The following is an 18,533-nucleotide window of genomic DNA, read 5'->3' on the forward strand; positions in this document are numbered from 1 at the left end:
CTGTTCGACAAAAGCACCTCGCACGAGACTTCAGCTGTAATTGTCCAGCTTGCTCTGAGGAAGACGACGATGACTCGGTTGTTATCATGCCATTCACCTTGCAAGATCGGTTGCACTTGAAGGTGCTCGAGCCGATGGACCGTCTCGAGAAAACTGCCGAGCTCTTAGGTGAGGACAGGAGCGTAGCTCTTAGAGTTCACTTAGCAGATGTTTCTCAGAGTCTCAGAGTGGCGACCGGCGGTTCCTAGCTAAAGACTGTACACACATTATGACGGAGCGCTGTCGAGCTCTGCTCGAGATCGGACAGTTTCAGGCCGCCGCTGACCAGTGGAGTGGCGTTGTGTCCTTTTGCCAAAGTCATCTGCCTCCCAACGATCCCTACCTTGCTGAAGTGGCAATCAACTACGTGTTCAGTCAAGTCCTCGCCATTGCTACTAGTGAAGACGAGCAGCATGAATCGACGATAGACTGCCCTGTTGATATTCGACTGTGTCTCGAGTTGGCCTTTGGGCCTTTTAGTGCTATCAAACCATTCGTAGTCGACGAGGTTCGAGCACTGGTATCGCCAGTAGTTGGCGAGGATAACGTTACTGATTGGTTACAGCAAATGCTGAGCATAATCGACCCCTGACGTCGAGCCTGTTGAGTTTTGTCAGCAACCACGGCACAGCATAACCAGAGGGGGAACTCCCCAGAGATGGGAGCCTCTTGAGCCGAGTCCGTCTAGAACGGTGTCGTGATGACCTTATTAGATCAGAAATTGGCAGGGCCTTCGAACGGTGTGGGTTCGCTGACCAGCTTCCACTTCGCATCGTGGAAACAGACGTTCGGAGTACTTTTTGTGTCCACATGTTAACTCACACAATAATCCTCCACAAGTACTGGGAAGTAAATACTACCAAGGGAACTGGTTGGAGGCGTTGTACCGCTCCAGAAGCTGTTTCACGAGGCAGTGATCATCCCACACCGGAGATTATTCCTACAACAATTACAACTCTGCCATCATCTGTATCCCAGACTCATGAATGTGTAGTTATCTCGATGACCATGCACACAACTTACTTAGACTTTTTCCCCTATCCAGTGTGTTGTCACATTCCTGTGGACGATAGTGAGATGAGGACGCGCGTTTGTAGTAAGAATCCGCGTTGTGGCAGGGTTTCTGGAGTATTCTAGTTCTCGATTTTCGCGTAGACTCTACGCCGGAGAGTTCGGCCGTATGCGAGACTGTAAAGAAACTCAATGCAAGTTCGAACAAAGACAACAGTTATCAGTCATCATCACTATTTATAAACGTCTTGATAGTGATAGTGAAAGTTCATAACTCATCAGTATTTACAGCTAATGAAAACACAATTAGTCAGACGTAGGAAGCTGTGCCTCGAAAGCAGCTGTATCGCCCTTCTCCAATGCCTGCTCCATCTGAACGATCTTCGAGCATCCAGAGATCATGATGTTCACGAGCTCGACCTCAGACTTGCCAATTCTATCACTATTGGAGATGTCCCAGATACCACCAACACTGGCGCTGTCTACTCCAGCACCACCACGAGCTTGAAGGTGCAAGGATTTACAGATATCCTTGAAGTCGGGCCTAGCTGAGAGTAGTGGGACCTTCACCATGACAGATGCACGAAGACCAGTGCCAAGGTTGCTTGGACATGTGAGGACGTAACCGAGATGGTCATTATGCATGAAGTCGTAGCCTTCTTGCTTAACAACCTCCTGCACCTTGTTAACTGCATCACAGAATCGAGTGAAAACAGTCTTAATGTCGGCACCCTTCTGCATGGATATGATTCTCATGTGGTCTTCTTCATTCACCCAAACTAGGAAGTTCTTCTGATCGTTGGCGAAGATACCACGAGCATCCGGCCAGTGTCGGCCCATACCAGACGACAGTAAAAGAGTAGAGTCAGGCTCTTGGAAGAGGAAGTGATCTTCACGCATTTGATGCTCCTCAGCGGCACTCATTCCCCCAGGCTTCTCAGGATAGCTATCCGAGCCAGCAAGCGGATAGTAGTCACCAGCCAGGTCTCCACCCAAGGCTTTCAGTGCCTTAGTTAAGACTCTCTCGACCTCTCTCCTCTCTTCTTTGGTGCAAGATGGTGGAAGTCTAATTCCACGCACACTGCGACCCGTCCTCACTCTAGTGGATATGACGTAGTTTTGAGAAGGATCAATTGGAGTATCGAGGAGTTTGGTATAGTCTAGATCAGTGGGGTGCTTGGCATCAGGAGGGTAACCACCATGGCGTTGGTCGATGACAGGATCGAATAGCTCTTTGAAGACCTCGTAGCTCTCCTCATCACCAGCTACCATACCGACTGTTTTTATCATGGGATGCCCCTTGTTGTCCATCCCGGTTTTGATGCACTTCGCGAGGCTAACTCCGTTCGGCGTTTTCTTGTCTTTAAGTTTGGCATATATCTCAGGATCAGCCTTTAACACGTCGGCCATGACACTATGATGCTCAGAAAGGTCTGGCATGTCAGGTGGGCAATCTTCATGGGGGAATCCAGGGAACTCGTCGTCGCCGAGGCCAGGCATGGTCGAGTAGTCAGGGTGATCACCAGAAGACGATTGAGTGCTGGCAGGTTTGAGTGCCTCGAAAGCAGCTGTATCGCCCTTCTCCAATGCCTGCTCCATTTGGACGATCTTCGAGCACCCCGAGATCATGATGTTCACGAGCTCGACCTCAGACTTGCCAATTCTATCACTATTGGAGATGTCCCAGATACCACCAACGCTGGCGCTGTCAACTCCAGCACCACCACGAGCTTGAAGGTGCAAGGATTTAGAGATATCCTTGAAGTCGGGCCTAGCTGAGAGTAGTGGAACCTTCACCATGACAGATGCACGAAGACCAGTGCCAAGGTTGCTTGGACATGTGAGGACGTAACCGAGATGGTCATTATGCATGAAGTCGTAGCCTTCTTGCTTGACAACCTCCTGCACTTTGTTAACTGCATCACAGAATCGAGTGAAAACAGTCTTAATGTCGGCACCCTTCTGCATGGATATGATTCTCATGTGGTCTTCTTCATTCACCCAAACTAGGAAGTTCTTCTGATCGTTGGCGAAGATACCACGAGCATCCGGCCAGTGTCGGCCCATACCAGACGACAGTAAAAGAGTAGAGTCAGGCTCTTGGAAGAGGAAGTGATCTTCACGCATTTGATGCTCCTCAGCGGCACTCATTCCCCCAGGCTTCTCAGGATAGCTATCCGAGCCAGCAAGCGGATAGTAGTCACCAGCCAGGTCTCCACCCAAGGCTTTCAGTGCCTTAGTTAAGACTCTCTCGACCTCTCTCCTCTCTTCTTTGGTGCAAGATGGTGGAAGTCTAATTCCACGCACACTGCGACCCGTCCTCACTCTAGTGGATATGACGTAGTTTTGAGAAGGATCAATTGGAGTATCGAGGAGTTTGGTATAGTCTAGATCAGTGGGGTGCTTGGCATCAGGAGGGTAACCACCATGGCGTTGGTCGATGACAGGATCGAATAGCTCTTTGAAGACCTCGTAGCTCTCCTCATCACCAGCTACCATACCGACTGTTTTTATCATGGGATGCCCCTTGTTGTCCATCCCGGTTTTGATGCACTTCGCGAGGCTAACTCCGTTCGGCGTTTTCTTGCCTTTGAGTTTGGCATATATCTCAGGATCAGCCTTTAACACGTCGGCCATGACACTATGATGCTCAGAAAGGTCTGGCATGTCAGCTGGGCAATCTTCGTGAGGGAATCCAGGGAATTCGTGGTCGCCGAGGCCAGGCATGGTTGAGTAAGCAGGAGCCACGCTTCCGTTCAACTGATTGTTGCCATTAGCCGGTTTCTTCGGCGCAGTCCTCTTAGCACTCGAAGATTGCGCACCTGCGACAACAAGACCCTCAGTCGAGCATGCAGTAGAAAACGACAATTGTTCACGAGCGTCGTTGGCAATCAGAAGGATGCGTAGAGACAACTCACCTCTCTTATCAATATATGTTGCCATGAATGTGAGGGGATTTGATGGCCTTTCAGTGAGAAGCTGCTGGACCATCCCTTGTAGGAACTGCTGAACTTGGAAGTCGTCGAGATACTTCTTCGCGTTCAGAGCGGCTTGATGTCGAGTTTGGCGCTGGGATTTCCTGAGAGGGATTGACACACGTCACTGTGCGAGTCCGCGCAAGAACTGTGCGATCTGTATCTAGCATCACTCGCAGCTTAGCTGATAGTAGTCAGCAGTAAGTAAGGAGATTGATCGATGGGAAGAATATGTAGGAAATACTACGCAAGGAGATCTCGCTATGTACACTATGGCGAAACACTCGGCTGGAAGTATGCGAAAGACCGCAAATGTGTCTTCGGAGTGAATGCAGATGAAGAATGTATGCAACACACGAACAATGGGGCTGATGGGACAGAAACGAAGCCACCATTTTTCGGTGATCTCTGTTAACAAGACCGATCCGACCAGCGTCTTACTTTTGTTTGGCTTGAGGGTCAGTGTGGTTAAACGAGAGAGACAACTCAACGGTAGGTCCTCCAGCCAAGTTATGGAGGGTCACCGACTGTTTCTGCTCACCAGCCTCTCGAAACTGATGAAGGGATACTTGACTGCTGCCGACCTGACCAAGACCAGTACAGGGGTATAAGGGAGAGAGCTGGACTGACCTGAGTGAAGAGGTCGACTTTGCAGGATTCCTGGGAGTCGGAAGGAAAGCGCAAAGGCTCGTTTAAGCGCAGAGGAGCTTGACGTCTGGTCTCGCCAACTCTGATAGACAAGTAGGCTTTATCTGAGAGGAGCAAACTGCTTGTGTGAAGAGGCAGGCCGCCACGACATACCGGGTACGTTGGTTGCATCGGTCACTGTTATATCCATGATGAGTGCACAGAAGAGTTATGGACGCAGGAGGCGACTAACACGGGAGGGAAAACGTTCTGAAGAACTGAAATGACAGGATATGAGCTCAAGAGACGGTGGACTTAGGAGAATTGAGACTTCTGTGGAATCCTGCGCTGATTGCGCGCTCGCCTTCATAATCGATCTCTCAGAGTTCTGAGCCGGACCGTCAACATGAGCAGATCGAACATGTAGTCCCTCGTCACTTGCTCAGCGGGACAAGATAAGTCGATGCGATAACTAGGGAGCAGCAGATAGTTGAGACGAAAAGAGATAGTTCATCAGCGGCTGCAGATCAAGGTAACTAGCTTTGGTAAAAGTCAGGTTACCAAATTCCCGGCGAGTGGCGTGTCCTCCGTTGTCGACAATTTCTAGTCGTTCGCAGAATCGACCAATGGTTCCGATCTGAAACCGTAAGATACGGCAAGATTCCGGGCGCATTGCAACTGAATATGCGCTGATGAAAGATGCAAGAACTTGCCAGATTCGCTTCGCTTTCCCGTATTGTCGTTAAGTGGGTACAACATGAAAGTTTCCGGTACACACCTGACGGTCTTTCGTTAATGGAGTGGTAATCCTTATTCGCTCGCTCTCTTCAGCTCGGCACTGGCCAGGACCCTGTCTATGTACCTCACCAGTGGATTCCTCTAGAGGCGTGATTCACCCACTGCCGCAGTATCCAAACAGACAACTCGAGCTCGCTGCAGTGAGGGCTGGGACACTCGTGCAGCTCTACCAACGTGACTACTGGTTAAGGCATGCCAAGGCCTCGTGTTGTTTCAGAAGTTTTTTACTGTAATGGCTAGTAGCGTCCCCGCGGTGAACGGATTCGGGGACTCGGCCTTCACCTTCGACCCCGCACCCGCTTCAGCACCACGACCGGGAGGCTCCACTCAATCACCTTTTGATACAAATTTTGATCCCACACACAGGGGAAGCGGCACTAATGTAGCACTATCGAGTCAACTTGAAGGTCGTGTCTAGTTCAAGCTGATAGGTATCTGGGTTCGGTGCAGTGCCAGGCAGCAGTTTTCCAACGACAGCAAACGCCCCTACCACTACAGGGGCTCCGGGCAGCGAGAGAGCTGCGGACTGTATTTATATTGACTTCGACATTCTGGGTGATGGGCAGACAGATCCCAAAGAGTAGGGGCCGACTATCATGAGGTCCTAAGGTTATCTCCTACAGGTTATTGAAGTCGCTGAAGGAGCAACTGGCTAGTCCCGAGGCTCCCATTCGTAATACATTTTCAACGTGAGGGTGTTAATGGGACTGAACTTGTCAGATAACGGCATGTTTGGTGTATTCGCGGACAAAGCTCAGCTGGAGGACGTGCCCTCTGGTTCTCCAAAAACCGCTGCAGAACCTCAGCCTGGCAACACGACCGGCGGGAACGGTAACAAATGGGAAGTGAAAAATCGCAGTAGTTGATAAAGTTGTGGTAGAGAAGACTGCTGGGGTATCCTCGGACGTGGACCAGCTGGCAGTAGAAAGGCGTTTAGCGAGTATCGAGCTCAGTGACGCCAAGGCTGAAATTGAGGACCTCAAAAAACAGCTGCAGGACTCGGGTACCACGATCGGCTCCCTTTCCTTCTCAATCGAATACTTATCGTAGTGTCGGCGCATGAGTCGTCTATGCACCAGTTGACCGAGGCCAGGAATCAACTCGATGAAACTATGAAGCAAGTGGCCAAGCTCGAGGTTAGAACGCTGTTTCAAGTTCGAGTCGCGGAGTGGTATTGGTATTAGGGAGAAGTGAACAGCTTAAAGAGTCAGAATAGGTCTTTGACGACGGATCTGAGTAATGCTAAAGAAATGTGGATGAAGGTACTAGGGGGGAGATACAGAATGGACGAGTGTTGGAATTGGAATGGTAGACCACATTCTGAGGAAGTTCTGGAAAATTCTTATTGGTTCCAGTAAACTTCTACCTTAATTTCGGTGTGAACTTCTATGAGTGAAAGCGAACATATATTTTCGCAACACTGGCTGAAACGACGCTGGTTGGGCTTGTTAGGAGTCTACACGGGCGTCTAAGCTCCAGGACGAACTCAATACGAGAGATGACCAAATAGCTGAGGATTCACGGAGGCTAGCAGAGATGGCAGCAACTAATGAGGTGCTTTCCTGCATTACCATCAGTCGAGTCGGATTCGGTGGTCAGGCGCTGCGACGGGAGAATGCTCAATTGAAGCAGCTTTTCGAGGGCTCTGAGGTGGAGGTAGCGGCTCGGGCTAGGGCGGCTGAGAACACCTTTGGACAGATGAATGAGAGGTTATAGTCTATGGGGAAGGGGACGGGGTGGAGAAAAGGTCATTGGCAGTTACTTTGGCGACTCGCGGGTGCCTGTGACGACCTCGAGGACCCCAGCGGCTATGGCGTCCAGTCTGGAGGAGATGGTGGCTCCTCAGACTGATGGGCTCATGAGGAGGCCTCCAACTACGGCTACTACTGCCTTCACGCCGACCCAGACTGGCCGATTGAGTAGTGGAAGCAACTGTACATGGATTCCTCTACTGTATGTCTAGGCACATCTGGGTCGCCCCCTAAGACGACTAACTGGGGAACGACGACAAGGTTGGCCCCTTCGGGAGGTGTCAGCGCTGGGGCCCTTCTACCTCATCATGTGGGCGCCCCTGCTACTGTGGAGCGCTTCAGAGCTCTCATTGGGGCGCAGGAAGGAGTACTGTATGAAGATGACATATTACAGGTGGAGACGTTGGTCGTAGAAGTCTGGGGTGATCGTGTACTTTTAGATCGGCTCGCAGTCTTCATATTCGTGCGGCATGGGGGAAGGGCAAGTGAGCCTTTATTTTGGCAATAAGAGTACTACCGTGTGCAGCGTGTTGGCGGTCAGTTCTTGTCCTGTTAGGTTCCGGGGCGTTGGATGGTTTTACCGTCGAGTTGATATCAGGGGATGATATTACCCTTACACCTACTGAAGCGGTGCCCACGGCTATCCGGGCTAAGCAGCAGGTAGAAGCGGCTGGTGAATGAGGGCCGCCCTGAGTGGAAGTGACAGCAGATACGATTAGTGGTGAAGGTGGCATGCACTAAGCCGACTCAGCAGATCCCAATGATGAGTGTAATATGGTCGGGTTCCGAGAGATAGTGGTAAAGTCACTAGTACTAGGGAGTGAACGGCGTTAGGGCACTGCAGAGTCCTGGTATCCATGACTGTGGTCAGAAAAAGCTCAATTGTGTTCATATAGACGCCTCGTTGAACCCACCTGAAACACGTCTCACACCCTTTTCTATGGATGTATCACTTTGCACGATACTACTGCTACGACTACTCAGTGTTAACTCTAGTACCACTATATTCTATCATAGTCTCTCTCCTTCAGATGCGTTTTTTGCTGTTCGACAATACCCCGCGAACGCTGTCCTTACGGTTGCCTATTCTTCTGTCGAAGTTCATGGCACCAGTAGACATACCAAATGCTGCTGATTTCTTCAGTATGTGGCGACACCATATGTGAGGACCCTCTTCCACTCTGCCTCAATCGACACCAAAATTCTATCAGATATCACTTGTCTGAGCAGTCCGCCGTAGTGAGCATCACAACATCGTACGATTGTCGAGATAGTCTTTTAGCGCTCGCCCGATCGGCAACTTTGGGAGGGGTAATAAGGACGGCAGTGGTTGGGAGTATGGACCTGCATCATGAGTAGGTTCTTCGGCTACATTCACAGCTAGATGCAAATCCCAACAATCTAGTCTTCTGTGGTAAGTTCCCGGCGGACAGTCCAGAAGGCATACAGTGCTTCACTCTGCCCAATGCTACGGTAGTGATTTGAATTTGTGATTGACGTTCATTAGCGCCCCCGTAGGTCCTGGTTCGAATTGAAGTTGGTACAGGGCCACAGCATGCAGGGAAGGCGAGAGTCGCGGTAGTGTCTTGATTCACTAGTTGTGGAGAGATCATGCCTTCGATGTAGGTGCGGTCGTCAGAACCTCTTGTCGCACTAGCAGTTAGAGACGACCTCCTACTTGCGTTTGCCGAGCTGCCAGTAGATGCGGAACCTAACGATCCCAACTTCATTACCTGAGGCCTGGGTCGTACCCCTGTCGTCGCCTAATATTGCTATTACTATCCTTCTGCGCCTGTGAGAACCTCTGCTACATTGGGCCAGCTTTCTTCTATCTGTTCGATTTGCGTTGTGGAGTACGCGGTCAGGCTACAGTGCTCAATGCAAGCTCTCGGTATATCTAGGGTAGTGTGTCGGGGTCTATGTTGGTTTTTTTCCTCAACTGAGCTCAGGAGTTTCGTTATCGCTCCATAGGATTAAGGCACACGACTAGAGTGCGCCAGAATGAGGAAAAACCTCCTGAGATTCCATTTTTCCTGTGTCGGGATTACGTGTGGCTGATATTGTGTATATTTTGCCCGATGTAGGGTTTGTCCCTCTCCCATGTGGACAGGACGGTCTTGGTTCATTCGAAGTGGTAGGCTCTATGGTAGCTACAGTGCCATGGCGACTAGAGGGGTATCCACTGATGTAAGTCAACGACTGGAGAAGGCGGTCAGCGACACTTTCGGGCGTCGGCACACGTACTTGCGGCTCTCTTTGACTGATAAATGCAATATGCGATGTCAATACTGCATGCCACCGGGTATTTACGGGGAACATGATGAAGAAATAAGGTACTTGGGACGTGGACTGGGATGGCTTCTAGATTGAAATGTGTACTGCTATCAGGCCGCCATCGGCAGACTATCTCACTGTAAAGGAGATAGTCACATTAGCGTCGACTCTCGTGAACGATCTTGGTGTGGATAAGATACGTTTGACCGGTGGTGAACCGACGGTAGTATTGGGGACATCTGAGCAGCTTTGGGTTTTTAGTATTTTTGGATTCATGAGCTTTACTCGAGTAAACTACGACTTGGTGCTTTCTAGAGGAACTTCGGGCCTTTACGGTATTGCTATGGTTGGATTCAGGTCCGATCCGACTTCCCCCAAATCATACAGGGCATAGCTGAGAGTTGCGGGGAGCGTCTCGATCGGTTCGGTATCACTACGAATGGTGTGCTTCTCGAACGCTATCTTCCCGTTATGAAAGCTACCGGACTTTCCCATGTAAACGTATCTTTGGACACTCTCATTGCTGAAAAATTTCCGATGATTTCAAACCGCCCCGACACGTATTGGAATCGAACTCGAAAGCTCATTGATAGAGTTAAGGACGATGAAGATTTCCGCTTGAAGGTGAACTGTGTGGTGATGCGGGGGGTTAACGATGATGAAATTCTCGATTTTGTTCATCTTACTCGAGATGGAAATCTTGAAGTCCGATTCATTGAATACATGCCTTTTGCTGGCAATAACTGGGGTTCTGGCAAGCTCCTGTTGCCCAAGGAGGAAATATTGAATCGGATCTACGACGCTTTTGGTGTTGAGAACATCACCGTGGTAGATGAAGTGGATCCTCACTCGACAGTGGGGAGAGAATACCGAGTGAAAGGCTATAAGAGTACCTTTGGTGTCATCAGCTCGATGACTGATCAGTTCTGTGGCGGCTGCAACCGTATAAGGGTCTCCGCGGACGGCCTGCTGTATAATTGCTTGTTCGCTTCGGCCGACTCGGGTGTGTCCTTACGGGACGCCATTAGGGAGGGGAGGCCACTCCGACCCCTTCTTGAGGAGTCTCTGGGACGCAAGGCTTGGGCGTTGGGCGGTCGGGCGGATATGTACGAGTTGGGTGAGAAAGCTAGCGAACTACGCAACATGATGAAGATAGGTGGCTGAGGTGGTGACCTTATCGATACTTTGCTGTTGCATTACCGTATGATTTTACCGACTGTTTCATTACGTTGTAAGTTTCACTACTCCGCCGTTCCGAGTTGTCAGTGATTGAAGACATCGTCGCACTCGTTGTATCCGTTGGGCCTCGCATTGGTTTGGGCCAAGGCGATCCAATACAAACAGTTAGTCAAAGGGTTGTGCATTACATCTGAGCAGATCACGCATCAGTATCAGCGTCAACTCGAACACTGAAAATTTTCATACATAGTTGCATTATACGACTCAAGGTTGCAATTGGAATCCGAGGAGGAGCATTAGCCTCCAGCCAGTAAAAGGTCTGTGAGGACAATCCCCGTGCAAAGTACGTGTGTGAGTGACAATATGAGGGTTCTGAAAAGTTCTCATTGGTTTCTATACCCTTCCACTCATACTGTAAACTTCCATAACATATTGGAGAAACTCCTAAACCGCAGCTGATGGGAGTGAACATTTACTCCAACATCGTCACCGTGGGTGAGTTGATCCTCTTGCAACGGCATGCATCGTGCAACTAAGCGTGCGTTGCAAAGATTTGATGCGGTAATGTTACTCCGACCCAAGGCATGTCTACAGCATTGACAAGATTCTTCTACATGAGTTTCAGACAACAGCTGTGATCTTCTCGGAAGTCATCGAACACCACAATTCTCAATGAGTTCGCAGCGAAATTGGAATATTAACAGAGAATATGATACAGGGCTAATTCATGGTTGACATAAATACGACTAAGTACAATGGTTCAACAACAACAACAAAGTCAACTATGGCAATTCTCATCTATACGGTCCCCTCCCTCTCCTCGTTGCATAGTAACACTAAACGGTAGCCCGACTGTGGTCATGTCCAGTCGAGACATCACTGATCCACGAGCTTATGAAAAAATTATTCTGCCAACCCTGTTGGGAAGGGGCGAGCCTGAGACACCGGGGGTCGAGGTTGGACACGTCCACATAGGAGGCCGGCTCTCTCCAGGACAACTGAGAAGCTCCTCCAGACGTCGTTTCGCTCCACTGCTTCTTCTTGGAACGTTTTTTCTTATTTGATACTTTTTCTGGTGAAGTTAAACAACCCCCAGACAGTACAGCGGCGACCGGTGTTGTGGTAGCGCTGGTTTTACTCAGCACAGAGAGACCCAGATGGGCGCTAAGTTCACCATCTGCAAAGGCTACCTGTCGGTCAAGGAAAAATAAGACCTCGGACGCAATCACAATACGGAGGGCCTACGCAGGGCTCCTTGAGAGAGTAGTTAGCAAAAAGCTTCAGCTCATATTTATTTCGAATCCACCGTTGTAGATGTTGGGACACGTCTGGGTCTAACCTATCACCACCACCATTCGGGAAAGTCCTTCCGTCGGGCTTATGAATATGTGGTGGAACGTTGTATCTGAGATGCCGCGAAGTGACCAAGGAGTGGTATGTGCTGTTGGACTTACTCGTAGTATTCATTACCAACCTTATTGCCAACAGCATCAGCCAAGGCCACCCACTCGGGCTTCCACTGGTCTATTGTTGCCGACTGGACAAACGTAATATGAGTACCAACGCCACGATGCACACCGGCACAGTTGGTACCTGGCTGGGGACGTTGAGGCGAGGGTACAGCGTGTTGAGAATATTACAGATGAAGACGCCTATATTGACTGATGCCCATCGGGGGTTGGGGGCATTACAGTCTGCACAGACCGCGTTTTCAGGGCGGGAGAGGATCCGCTCGAGCTGAGGGTTCATTGGCACAGTGGGAGTGCCCATCACTAGCTTGCAAGGAATAGTGCTGAATATAGTGAGGTGGACAAGGTGTCACAAGATGGCCGAACCCAACAGTGCGGAAGTACTACACTTGTTAGACGGGTGAATAGCAGATAAGAATCTTCCACTGGAATTGTAGAGACATGACGTTTCTGGCATTGTTCGCCATAACGAATGAACGCAAGGACGCTCGATGATCCCGAGGAGGATTAGCCAACAAAGAGGCTTTAAAAATATACTGTATAGATGGAACACGTGATTGGGTTGAGCCCTCGTATACTAGGATGAGGCGTATCAAATCGGGCAAGCAGTAGTCGAAAGAGTATGACGTAAGCAACACGGTAAGCAAGAGAATATAGTGAGGTCGTATGAAAAAGGGATAACACCACTTCATCATGAAGAAGGGCTGAGCTCCGACAATTACAATGGAGAAGGGCCTACGCAGCCTCGCCCCGAGTAGCAAAGGCGACGATATCTAAGTGCCACAGCAATGGTGACTGAACTGACGGAACCTAATTAGATATGCTCAGTCGGGATGAGTGATGATGTTGGGGAGAGACATGTGGATGTGATGGGAAGGTCGGCCTCGGCTTCACCAAGTGCCTCAAGTTACTACCGATAGCGCATGTTGCTGCTATTCCCCGCATAGTTGTACCTTCAGGGTCGAGCTAGAAGAGGGCGAGCTCTAACGCTGACGGTAGTAACCCGGTGGGCAGTTCTTCCCAAGAAACGACGCCTCTGAATACAGGAGGGCAAGAAACCCCTTCCTCTCGAAGGGTCCATCTCGAATCAACTGACCACGATATTCGAGGGCGTTATGATCGCTTTGAATACTCTTCACTGGGAAGAGCGCTGCATAAGGCGGGGTAACAACACTTGGTCAGAAAAGGCTTACTCCGTCGAGGCCATTACTCCGCAAGCTGACACTGTGAACAGCTGATAAAGCTGCAAAATAACTGTGGGCGTCTGTAGGAGTCAATAACGAGATTAAACCGTACCGTAACACGACAACTTCATGGAGCACTGATGAAGCCGGCGATGGTCATACCATGTGGCATGCCTCGTACACAACGAGCACTAATTAGTATGGGGACTCACGAGCTAACAGGTACTTACGGTGTCGCCCTTTGGAACGTATCGATGACAGATAGAGCTCCGACTTCTCCTTCTTCTCATCGAACATCTCGGGCGGCATCAGAGGCTCCAATGGGGCGATCAAGACTTCGTCCAGCGGTATGGTAGACGTCGCCGGCTCACCAAGAAGTCTTACCGACTGCCACACTGGCGAGGCCACCTTAGGCAAACACCCCAGGGACCCGACACCGTCTCTCTTCAATGGTTGGGGATCAACGAGACTGGGCACTCGCGTTATCGAGAGGTGCTCCCGAAGTGGGCAGAAGAAACCTCTCTGGCTGTGATGCTTGGGTCTGCCGTCACTATACTTGTCCTCTTCATCCAACCTCCTACGACCGGTAACGTCGAGGTAGATAACTCGACCCATGGGGGATGGAGGAGTACGTTGGCGTTCTTCCCAGAGGATACCCAGACCACCATCGGGCTCCTGTGGCCCAGCAGACACTGGTTTCCGTACTGGTGGTGCCACAGGAGGGACCGGAGGGGGTTGCGGTGGCAGAATGATCCCAGGGGGCGGGGGCAGTGGGCCCTCGTGATACGAAGTGGGAGGTGGTGGGTGGTAACGTGAGGTCTGTACAAAGGGCGGGGCGTTGGAATTCAGCGGTTGACTGTGTGGTACGGCCCTCCAGTTAGCCGATATTGGCTGCGCTGGTCCCTGTTGTGGATACCCTACAGGTCTCATCGGCATCATCCTTCCATGATGAGGATAGTGTTGTCTTATATAACGTTGTTGCGGGTAGGGTCCAGGATAGGGCTCGATGGGCATAGGCTGGTACTGGTGATGATAGTGCGCCATGGCTTGCCTTGCCACCTGGTCAACAGGCATTCTGTCCATGGGCACTTCCCACTGATGAGGACGATACCCCTCCCCCATAGGCGGTAGTCGTGGGCCGGGATGCATATTAGGGTTGTGGTAATGTGTCGGTTGTGGTACTTGGTGCCGCATAGGGTTGATACCAGGTGGTACAGAGTACCCGCTGGGCCCCTGTGGGTAGTTCCCGGCGCCCGTGAAGGGTGACGAGAATAGTATAGCCGGGGGAATCTCCATACGGTATGTATTAAAGCACGCCGGTGGGGAGGGAGGTGCCGGTGGAGGCTGCAGCTGATGGTAGCTAGGCTTCTTGGTCATCACCTCGGGCAAGGCAAACGGCTGCGGTAATGGGGACAAGCCGTATAGCTGACCGCCACCATTTTCTGGGAAGGCCTTGAGCTGGTCCCTCTGGAGGCGTCTTAGTGCTTTCTCTCGTTCATACTCTTGCTTTAGTTCCTGGTGGTCCTTACCCGCTTCCTCCGGTCTCCTCTGTCGAACCATCGTGGTCCCCATGACGTTGTAGCGCTGTTGGGCTTGCCAGAAGCACTGAGTGCTGGGAACTCGAAGGGGGATGAACTCTTCAGCCAGGTGTCTAAGTCCGGATTTCCTCGCTATTTCAGAAGGCGTAGGCGATGTTGGTCCGACCCGCTGCCAGAAAAAAATATATACAATTTGCCCCTTCCCCCCACCTACCCCCGAAGGCTCCAAGGCGCCCTCATCGGCGGACTCCTCACTACTCTCGGTCGGTGTCTGAGGGGAAATAATTACCCTATGGATACCATACTATTGCTACCTCGACAAACGTGAGCCCCTTGCAGACCGATAATGGTACCCGCCCCCCGGCCCTTTTACTAGGGTCGAATATAGGAGAGTCTTCGGAGAGGAGGGTAGGCAAACGATCTTCCTTGGCCTGTCGAAGTGCGACCTCTTGTGGCGAACACGATAGAGGATTCTCATCATCTGAACTGACACCTTCTAGCAGTGTGAAAAAATATGCACATATGTTGGTAACAATATAAAAATTCTGAGAAAATTTATGGAGATTCTCATTGGCTCCTGCACATCTTTACCGGGCTCGTATGCAAACCTCGATAATTAGTGAGGAAACGTCTGAGTTCAGCTGCTGAGGAAAGCGAACATATATTCCTCCAACACTGCCTCCCACATCCAACTCGTCGTTACCTTCAATGTTGGGCTCTTCTTTGGCATCAACTACAACAGTCGGTGCCTCTGAGGAGTACTGCATTATTAAACTCAACTGGAGAGACCCTTTGAGCCAAGGGGCTCGATAACGAAAGACTAGGGAGGTGGGGTAAACGGGATGATGATCATATATACTACACGAATGATGTGCATTAACGTGGTACAGGCAGTGAAAGATGAGATCAGCAGACTCACGTCAGGAAGAGGACTATGGACGGGCAGTGTAGTATAATCAAAATAATAGCTGGGGTGGGTTAGAATGCTATTGGGCGCATGCCTGGACGCCGGAACCCTCCGACGAAGAACTAGAATGCCTTTGGACCGCTAACCTGATGGAATAGAGATGTTGACGGAGGTGTGGTATGAAAATCTACGTGGAGGATAATAGAGTGCTGAGGTCGGGGCGAGGGCTCATCTTCAGGTAGCGGACGTAGGCTTTTAAACGCTTATAGTATTGGTCCCGATACCTAAACGAACGATGACATGTGATAGGATCGAACCCGGGACTTGGTGTATATACATGGACAAATCAAACTGAGCCGAATTAGCGTTCATCAGGAACGCCCCCACAGTCTCACCGTGTTTCGATATCATTATGGGTGCCACCTTTAACCCACCAAGGTGGGTACAGCGCGGTAGTGCCAGGAGCACATCTCCTGTCCTTATCTCCTGTGATGGTCTCGGCCAATAACATACCATGCTCATAGGGAACCTAGTAGGTCACTAGGGAGTGCACAAGATCGCTCTACTATTACTTCTTCATCATCCGTGCCATGAATGATAAAAATAGGCGGGGGGCTCTTACCAGCCTCGGCAAAGTAGTCGGATAACTTCTCGACATTCCGGTAGAGGTCGAACCTAGGAAGAGCCCTCGAGATGATTTGCTGAATGCCCATTGTCACTACCATGGGGTCCGTCGGGGTCTCTCGTACGACTTGTAAACTCGAAGACCACTACCTATAGCACTGTGAAGGATAAGACCACCAACATGAACCTGATTCGGTGAGATGTAGTTTCCGAGAATAGTTACTGTGATGCTACCTTAGTGTACAGATCGACGGCGGGCCCTGAGCCTATGGACTGACCGTAGAGAATAATGTTACTGGGCGGGATGCCCATAGAAGATATTGCAAAATCATATCTAGGATATAGAGTCTACGAGTTGGAAGAAATATGGTATGCCGCGTTACACAGCCCGAATAGTAGTGTACGTATTCGACTCACTAGGTTTACCACTGTTCAAACCATACCTGATACGAGATGAAAATCTTCGCTGTGCGCAAAAAAGGTATCTTACCCAGGATAGTCGTACGCAATTAGATCAACTTTGAGGTGACGGGCGAGGTAGTAATAGGAGATCCAGCTGTATCCAATATCTACGATGTGACAAAGGTGTGGTATGAAATTAATTATCGGCGATAACCTGTTGAATTTCCATGCGAAAATATAATCGTCCAGCGGTCCGGGTTGACCTCCGTTGAGTGTTTGAAATAGAAGCCGTTGATACCGCCAGGAAAGAGCACATGGTCACAGGACAGTTTTCCGTCACAGTGCAGGGACAATACGTCCGGGACCTGGATATTTGAGGTAGAGCAAATCCAATATAGGTAACCGTAGCGCTACCCGAATGGACAGTTTTTTCCGATCATCTCGCAGCATTATGATCAGTTTTGTAGGACCGTACGGGTCGTTGTTTTTTCGCCAACGTTTTTTCTTGTATTTCAACGGAGCTCCTGAGATATATTCTAATTTGCCACTGTAGAGAGGGAAAGGAGACTTTCACCTTCATTGGGGGCAATAACACCATAGCCGGACTGTCGAGGAGGGTAGAAGGTCAAAGGCCGTACCTGTGGGAGGTGATAAAGCGTGGGTGGGAGGAAGATGACTTACCACACACTCACGACAACCACAGAGTGATATGCAGCCAAAGCAGAATATCAGCGACATGCGCACTGCTGCCCGGGGTAATCAAATACTAATCTTGTGACGATGACGGGATAAATTACGCACTTCGTGAATGAACGATTATTACAAAATAATCGTTTGTGAATTTATTCCGCACGCATAATCGTTCAAGCTAAACGACGCTTGGTCAGTACTTTTTCGTGGAAACATCACCGCAGTTGGGCAGATTAGAAGCCTCTACTTTTGACCATGTTATTACGGCAGATGACTCAAGCTGTTACTCATAAGCAAACAGCCTAAATGGCGAATTTTCTCATAGACCTGAGCATAGGAGGAAGTGAACGATACGTGATACCGCAATTGTAGATGATGCCAGGAATGGTAGAGGTTATGGCATCTACAGGGACCAGCTGGGTGATGGGCCTATGACCCTCTATCTCGAAGTGGAGGAGATCCGTAGGGGGATGAAGGCTGTTGTAGAAACTTATGGTTTGGCAACTGACGTTAGTGTGAAACGAAAACTGTGCTGTAATGTCAAATGCTCAGTTTTTGGATCGTTTTTCTCATCGTCGTTCGCCTACCATAGTACATGCCCAATGCCATGTGGCAAACAGCACAGCTGGTTAATATCGCAAAGTACGGTATGACGGTCAGAAGGGTGTTGTGGACCAGGAGGACATGCCTTTCGGGGAGAAGGGATGGTGTTCGAATCTTATTATGAATCCTCATGGTTTACCCAGTCGAATGACTGTGAGAAAATTGGGAATAATTCGTGTTTACAGGAGTGTGTATCTGGCAAAGCTGGCGTTCTCGACGGTGAACGGTCTTATGGTACGGCATTTGGTGGGACTACTAAAGAGCATATGACAGAATCTTTGATCCGTCATGGTTTCCATCATCCCAGCGTCAAGGAGTACATCACATCCGGCGTCACAGAAGAGACTCTCGAGTGTTACATCTTCGTGGGACCGATTCACTATTGCCAGAAACTGGACCATATGGTAGGTAGCCGCTCACATCTGGTTGTTCATTGATCAAGTTCAGGTTATGGATAAAATC

The 18,533-nt window shown here is 50.0% G+C and overlaps 9 protein-coding genes across 9 annotated transcripts; 3 read left to right on the forward strand and 6 right to left on the reverse strand.

Annotated features, from left to right (window-relative positions):
* Positions 1–86: 86 nt before the first annotated feature.
* Positions 87–631, forward strand: Pmar_PMAR020376 (hypothetical protein; the record flags this gene model as incomplete). The annotated part of the gene is made up of 2 exons (XM_002775355.1): positions 87–168; positions 219–631. 2 exons carry the CDS (start codon positions 87–89, stop codon positions 629–631), a joined length of 495 nt encoding a protein of 164 aa, XP_002775401.1.
* Positions 632–1,356: 725 nt separating this feature from the next.
* On the reverse strand, positions 1,357–3,993 carry Pmar_PMAR020377 (creatine kinase, putative; the record flags this gene model as incomplete). Its single annotated transcript, XM_002775356.1, has 1 exon — positions 1,357–3,993. The coding sequence occupies one exon, from the start codon at positions 3,991–3,993 to the stop codon at positions 1,357–1,359; it is 2,637 nt and encodes an 878-aa protein (XP_002775402.1).
* Positions 3,994–4,462: 469 nt separating this feature from the next.
* Positions 4,463–4,863, reverse strand: Pmar_PMAR020378 (hypothetical protein; the record flags this gene model as incomplete). Its single annotated transcript, XM_002775357.1, has 3 exons — positions 4,463–4,609; positions 4,656–4,777; positions 4,827–4,863. The coding sequence occupies 3 exons, from the start codon at positions 4,861–4,863 to the stop codon at positions 4,463–4,465; spliced, it is 306 nt and encodes a 101-aa protein (XP_002775403.1).
* Positions 4,864–5,682: 819 nt separating this feature from the next.
* Positions 5,683–8,938, forward strand: Pmar_PMAR020379 (hypothetical protein; the record flags this gene model as incomplete). The annotated part of the gene is made up of 19 exons (XM_002775358.1): positions 5,683–5,832; positions 5,882–6,030; positions 6,074–6,123; positions 6,171–6,281; positions 6,331–6,453; positions 6,501–6,586; positions 6,635–6,712; positions 6,903–7,004; positions 7,050–7,159; positions 7,209–7,369; positions 7,414–7,595; positions 7,642–7,711; positions 7,758–7,861; positions 7,911–7,970; positions 8,233–8,363; positions 8,413–8,512; positions 8,561–8,674; positions 8,720–8,779; positions 8,828–8,938. The coding sequence occupies 19 exons, from the start codon at positions 5,683–5,685 to the stop codon at positions 8,936–8,938; spliced, it is 2,052 nt and encodes a 683-aa protein (XP_002775404.1).
* Positions 8,939–9,361: 423 nt separating this feature from the next.
* Positions 9,362–10,639, forward strand: Pmar_PMAR020380 (Molybdopterin biosynthesis protein CNX2, putative; the record flags this gene model as incomplete). The annotated part of the gene is made up of 3 exons (XM_002775359.1): positions 9,362–9,441; positions 9,590–9,698; positions 9,833–10,639. 3 exons carry the CDS (start codon positions 9,362–9,364, stop codon positions 10,637–10,639), a joined length of 996 nt encoding a protein of 331 aa, XP_002775405.1.
* Positions 10,640–12,104: 1,465 nt separating this feature from the next.
* Positions 12,105–12,424, reverse strand: Pmar_PMAR020381 (centaurin/arf, putative; the record flags this gene model as incomplete). Its single annotated transcript, XM_002775360.1, has 2 exons — positions 12,105–12,247; positions 12,295–12,424. The coding sequence occupies 2 exons, from the start codon at positions 12,422–12,424 to the stop codon at positions 12,105–12,107; spliced, it is 273 nt and encodes a 90-aa protein (XP_002775406.1).
* A 1,078-nt stretch (positions 12,425–13,502) lies between these two features.
* On the reverse strand, positions 13,503–13,922 carry Pmar_PMAR020382 (hypothetical protein; the record flags this gene model as incomplete). Its single annotated transcript, XM_002775361.1, has 1 exon — positions 13,503–13,922. The coding sequence occupies one exon, from the start codon at positions 13,920–13,922 to the stop codon at positions 13,503–13,505; it is 420 nt and encodes a 139-aa protein (XP_002775407.1).
* Positions 13,923–14,982: 1,060 nt separating this feature from the next.
* Pmar_PMAR020383 (hypothetical protein) lies at positions 14,983–15,612 on the reverse strand (the record flags this gene model as incomplete). The annotated part of the gene is made up of 4 exons (XM_002775362.1): positions 14,983–15,014; positions 15,056–15,116; positions 15,160–15,326; positions 15,549–15,612. The coding sequence occupies 4 exons, from the start codon at positions 15,610–15,612 to the stop codon at positions 14,983–14,985; spliced, it is 324 nt and encodes a 107-aa protein (XP_002775408.1).
* A 327-nt stretch (positions 15,613–15,939) lies between these two features.
* On the reverse strand, positions 15,940–18,203 carry Pmar_PMAR020384 (conserved hypothetical protein; the record flags this gene model as incomplete). Its single annotated transcript, XM_002775363.1, has 10 exons — positions 15,940–16,036; positions 16,148–16,281; positions 16,325–16,427; positions 16,475–16,563; positions 16,611–16,710; positions 16,760–16,819; positions 16,867–16,945; positions 17,353–17,416; positions 17,876–17,972; positions 18,115–18,203. The coding sequence occupies 10 exons, from the start codon at positions 18,201–18,203 to the stop codon at positions 15,940–15,942; spliced, it is 912 nt and encodes a 303-aa protein (XP_002775409.1).
* Positions 18,204–18,533: the final 330 nt, after the last annotated feature.

The sequence above is a fragment of the Perkinsus marinus genome (assembly GCF_000006405.1).
Source record: "Perkinsus marinus ATCC 50983 genomic scaffold scf_1104296955874, whole genome shotgun sequence".
NCBI classification, from domain to species: Eukaryota; Perkinsozoa; order Perkinsida; family Perkinsidae; genus Perkinsus; species Perkinsus marinus.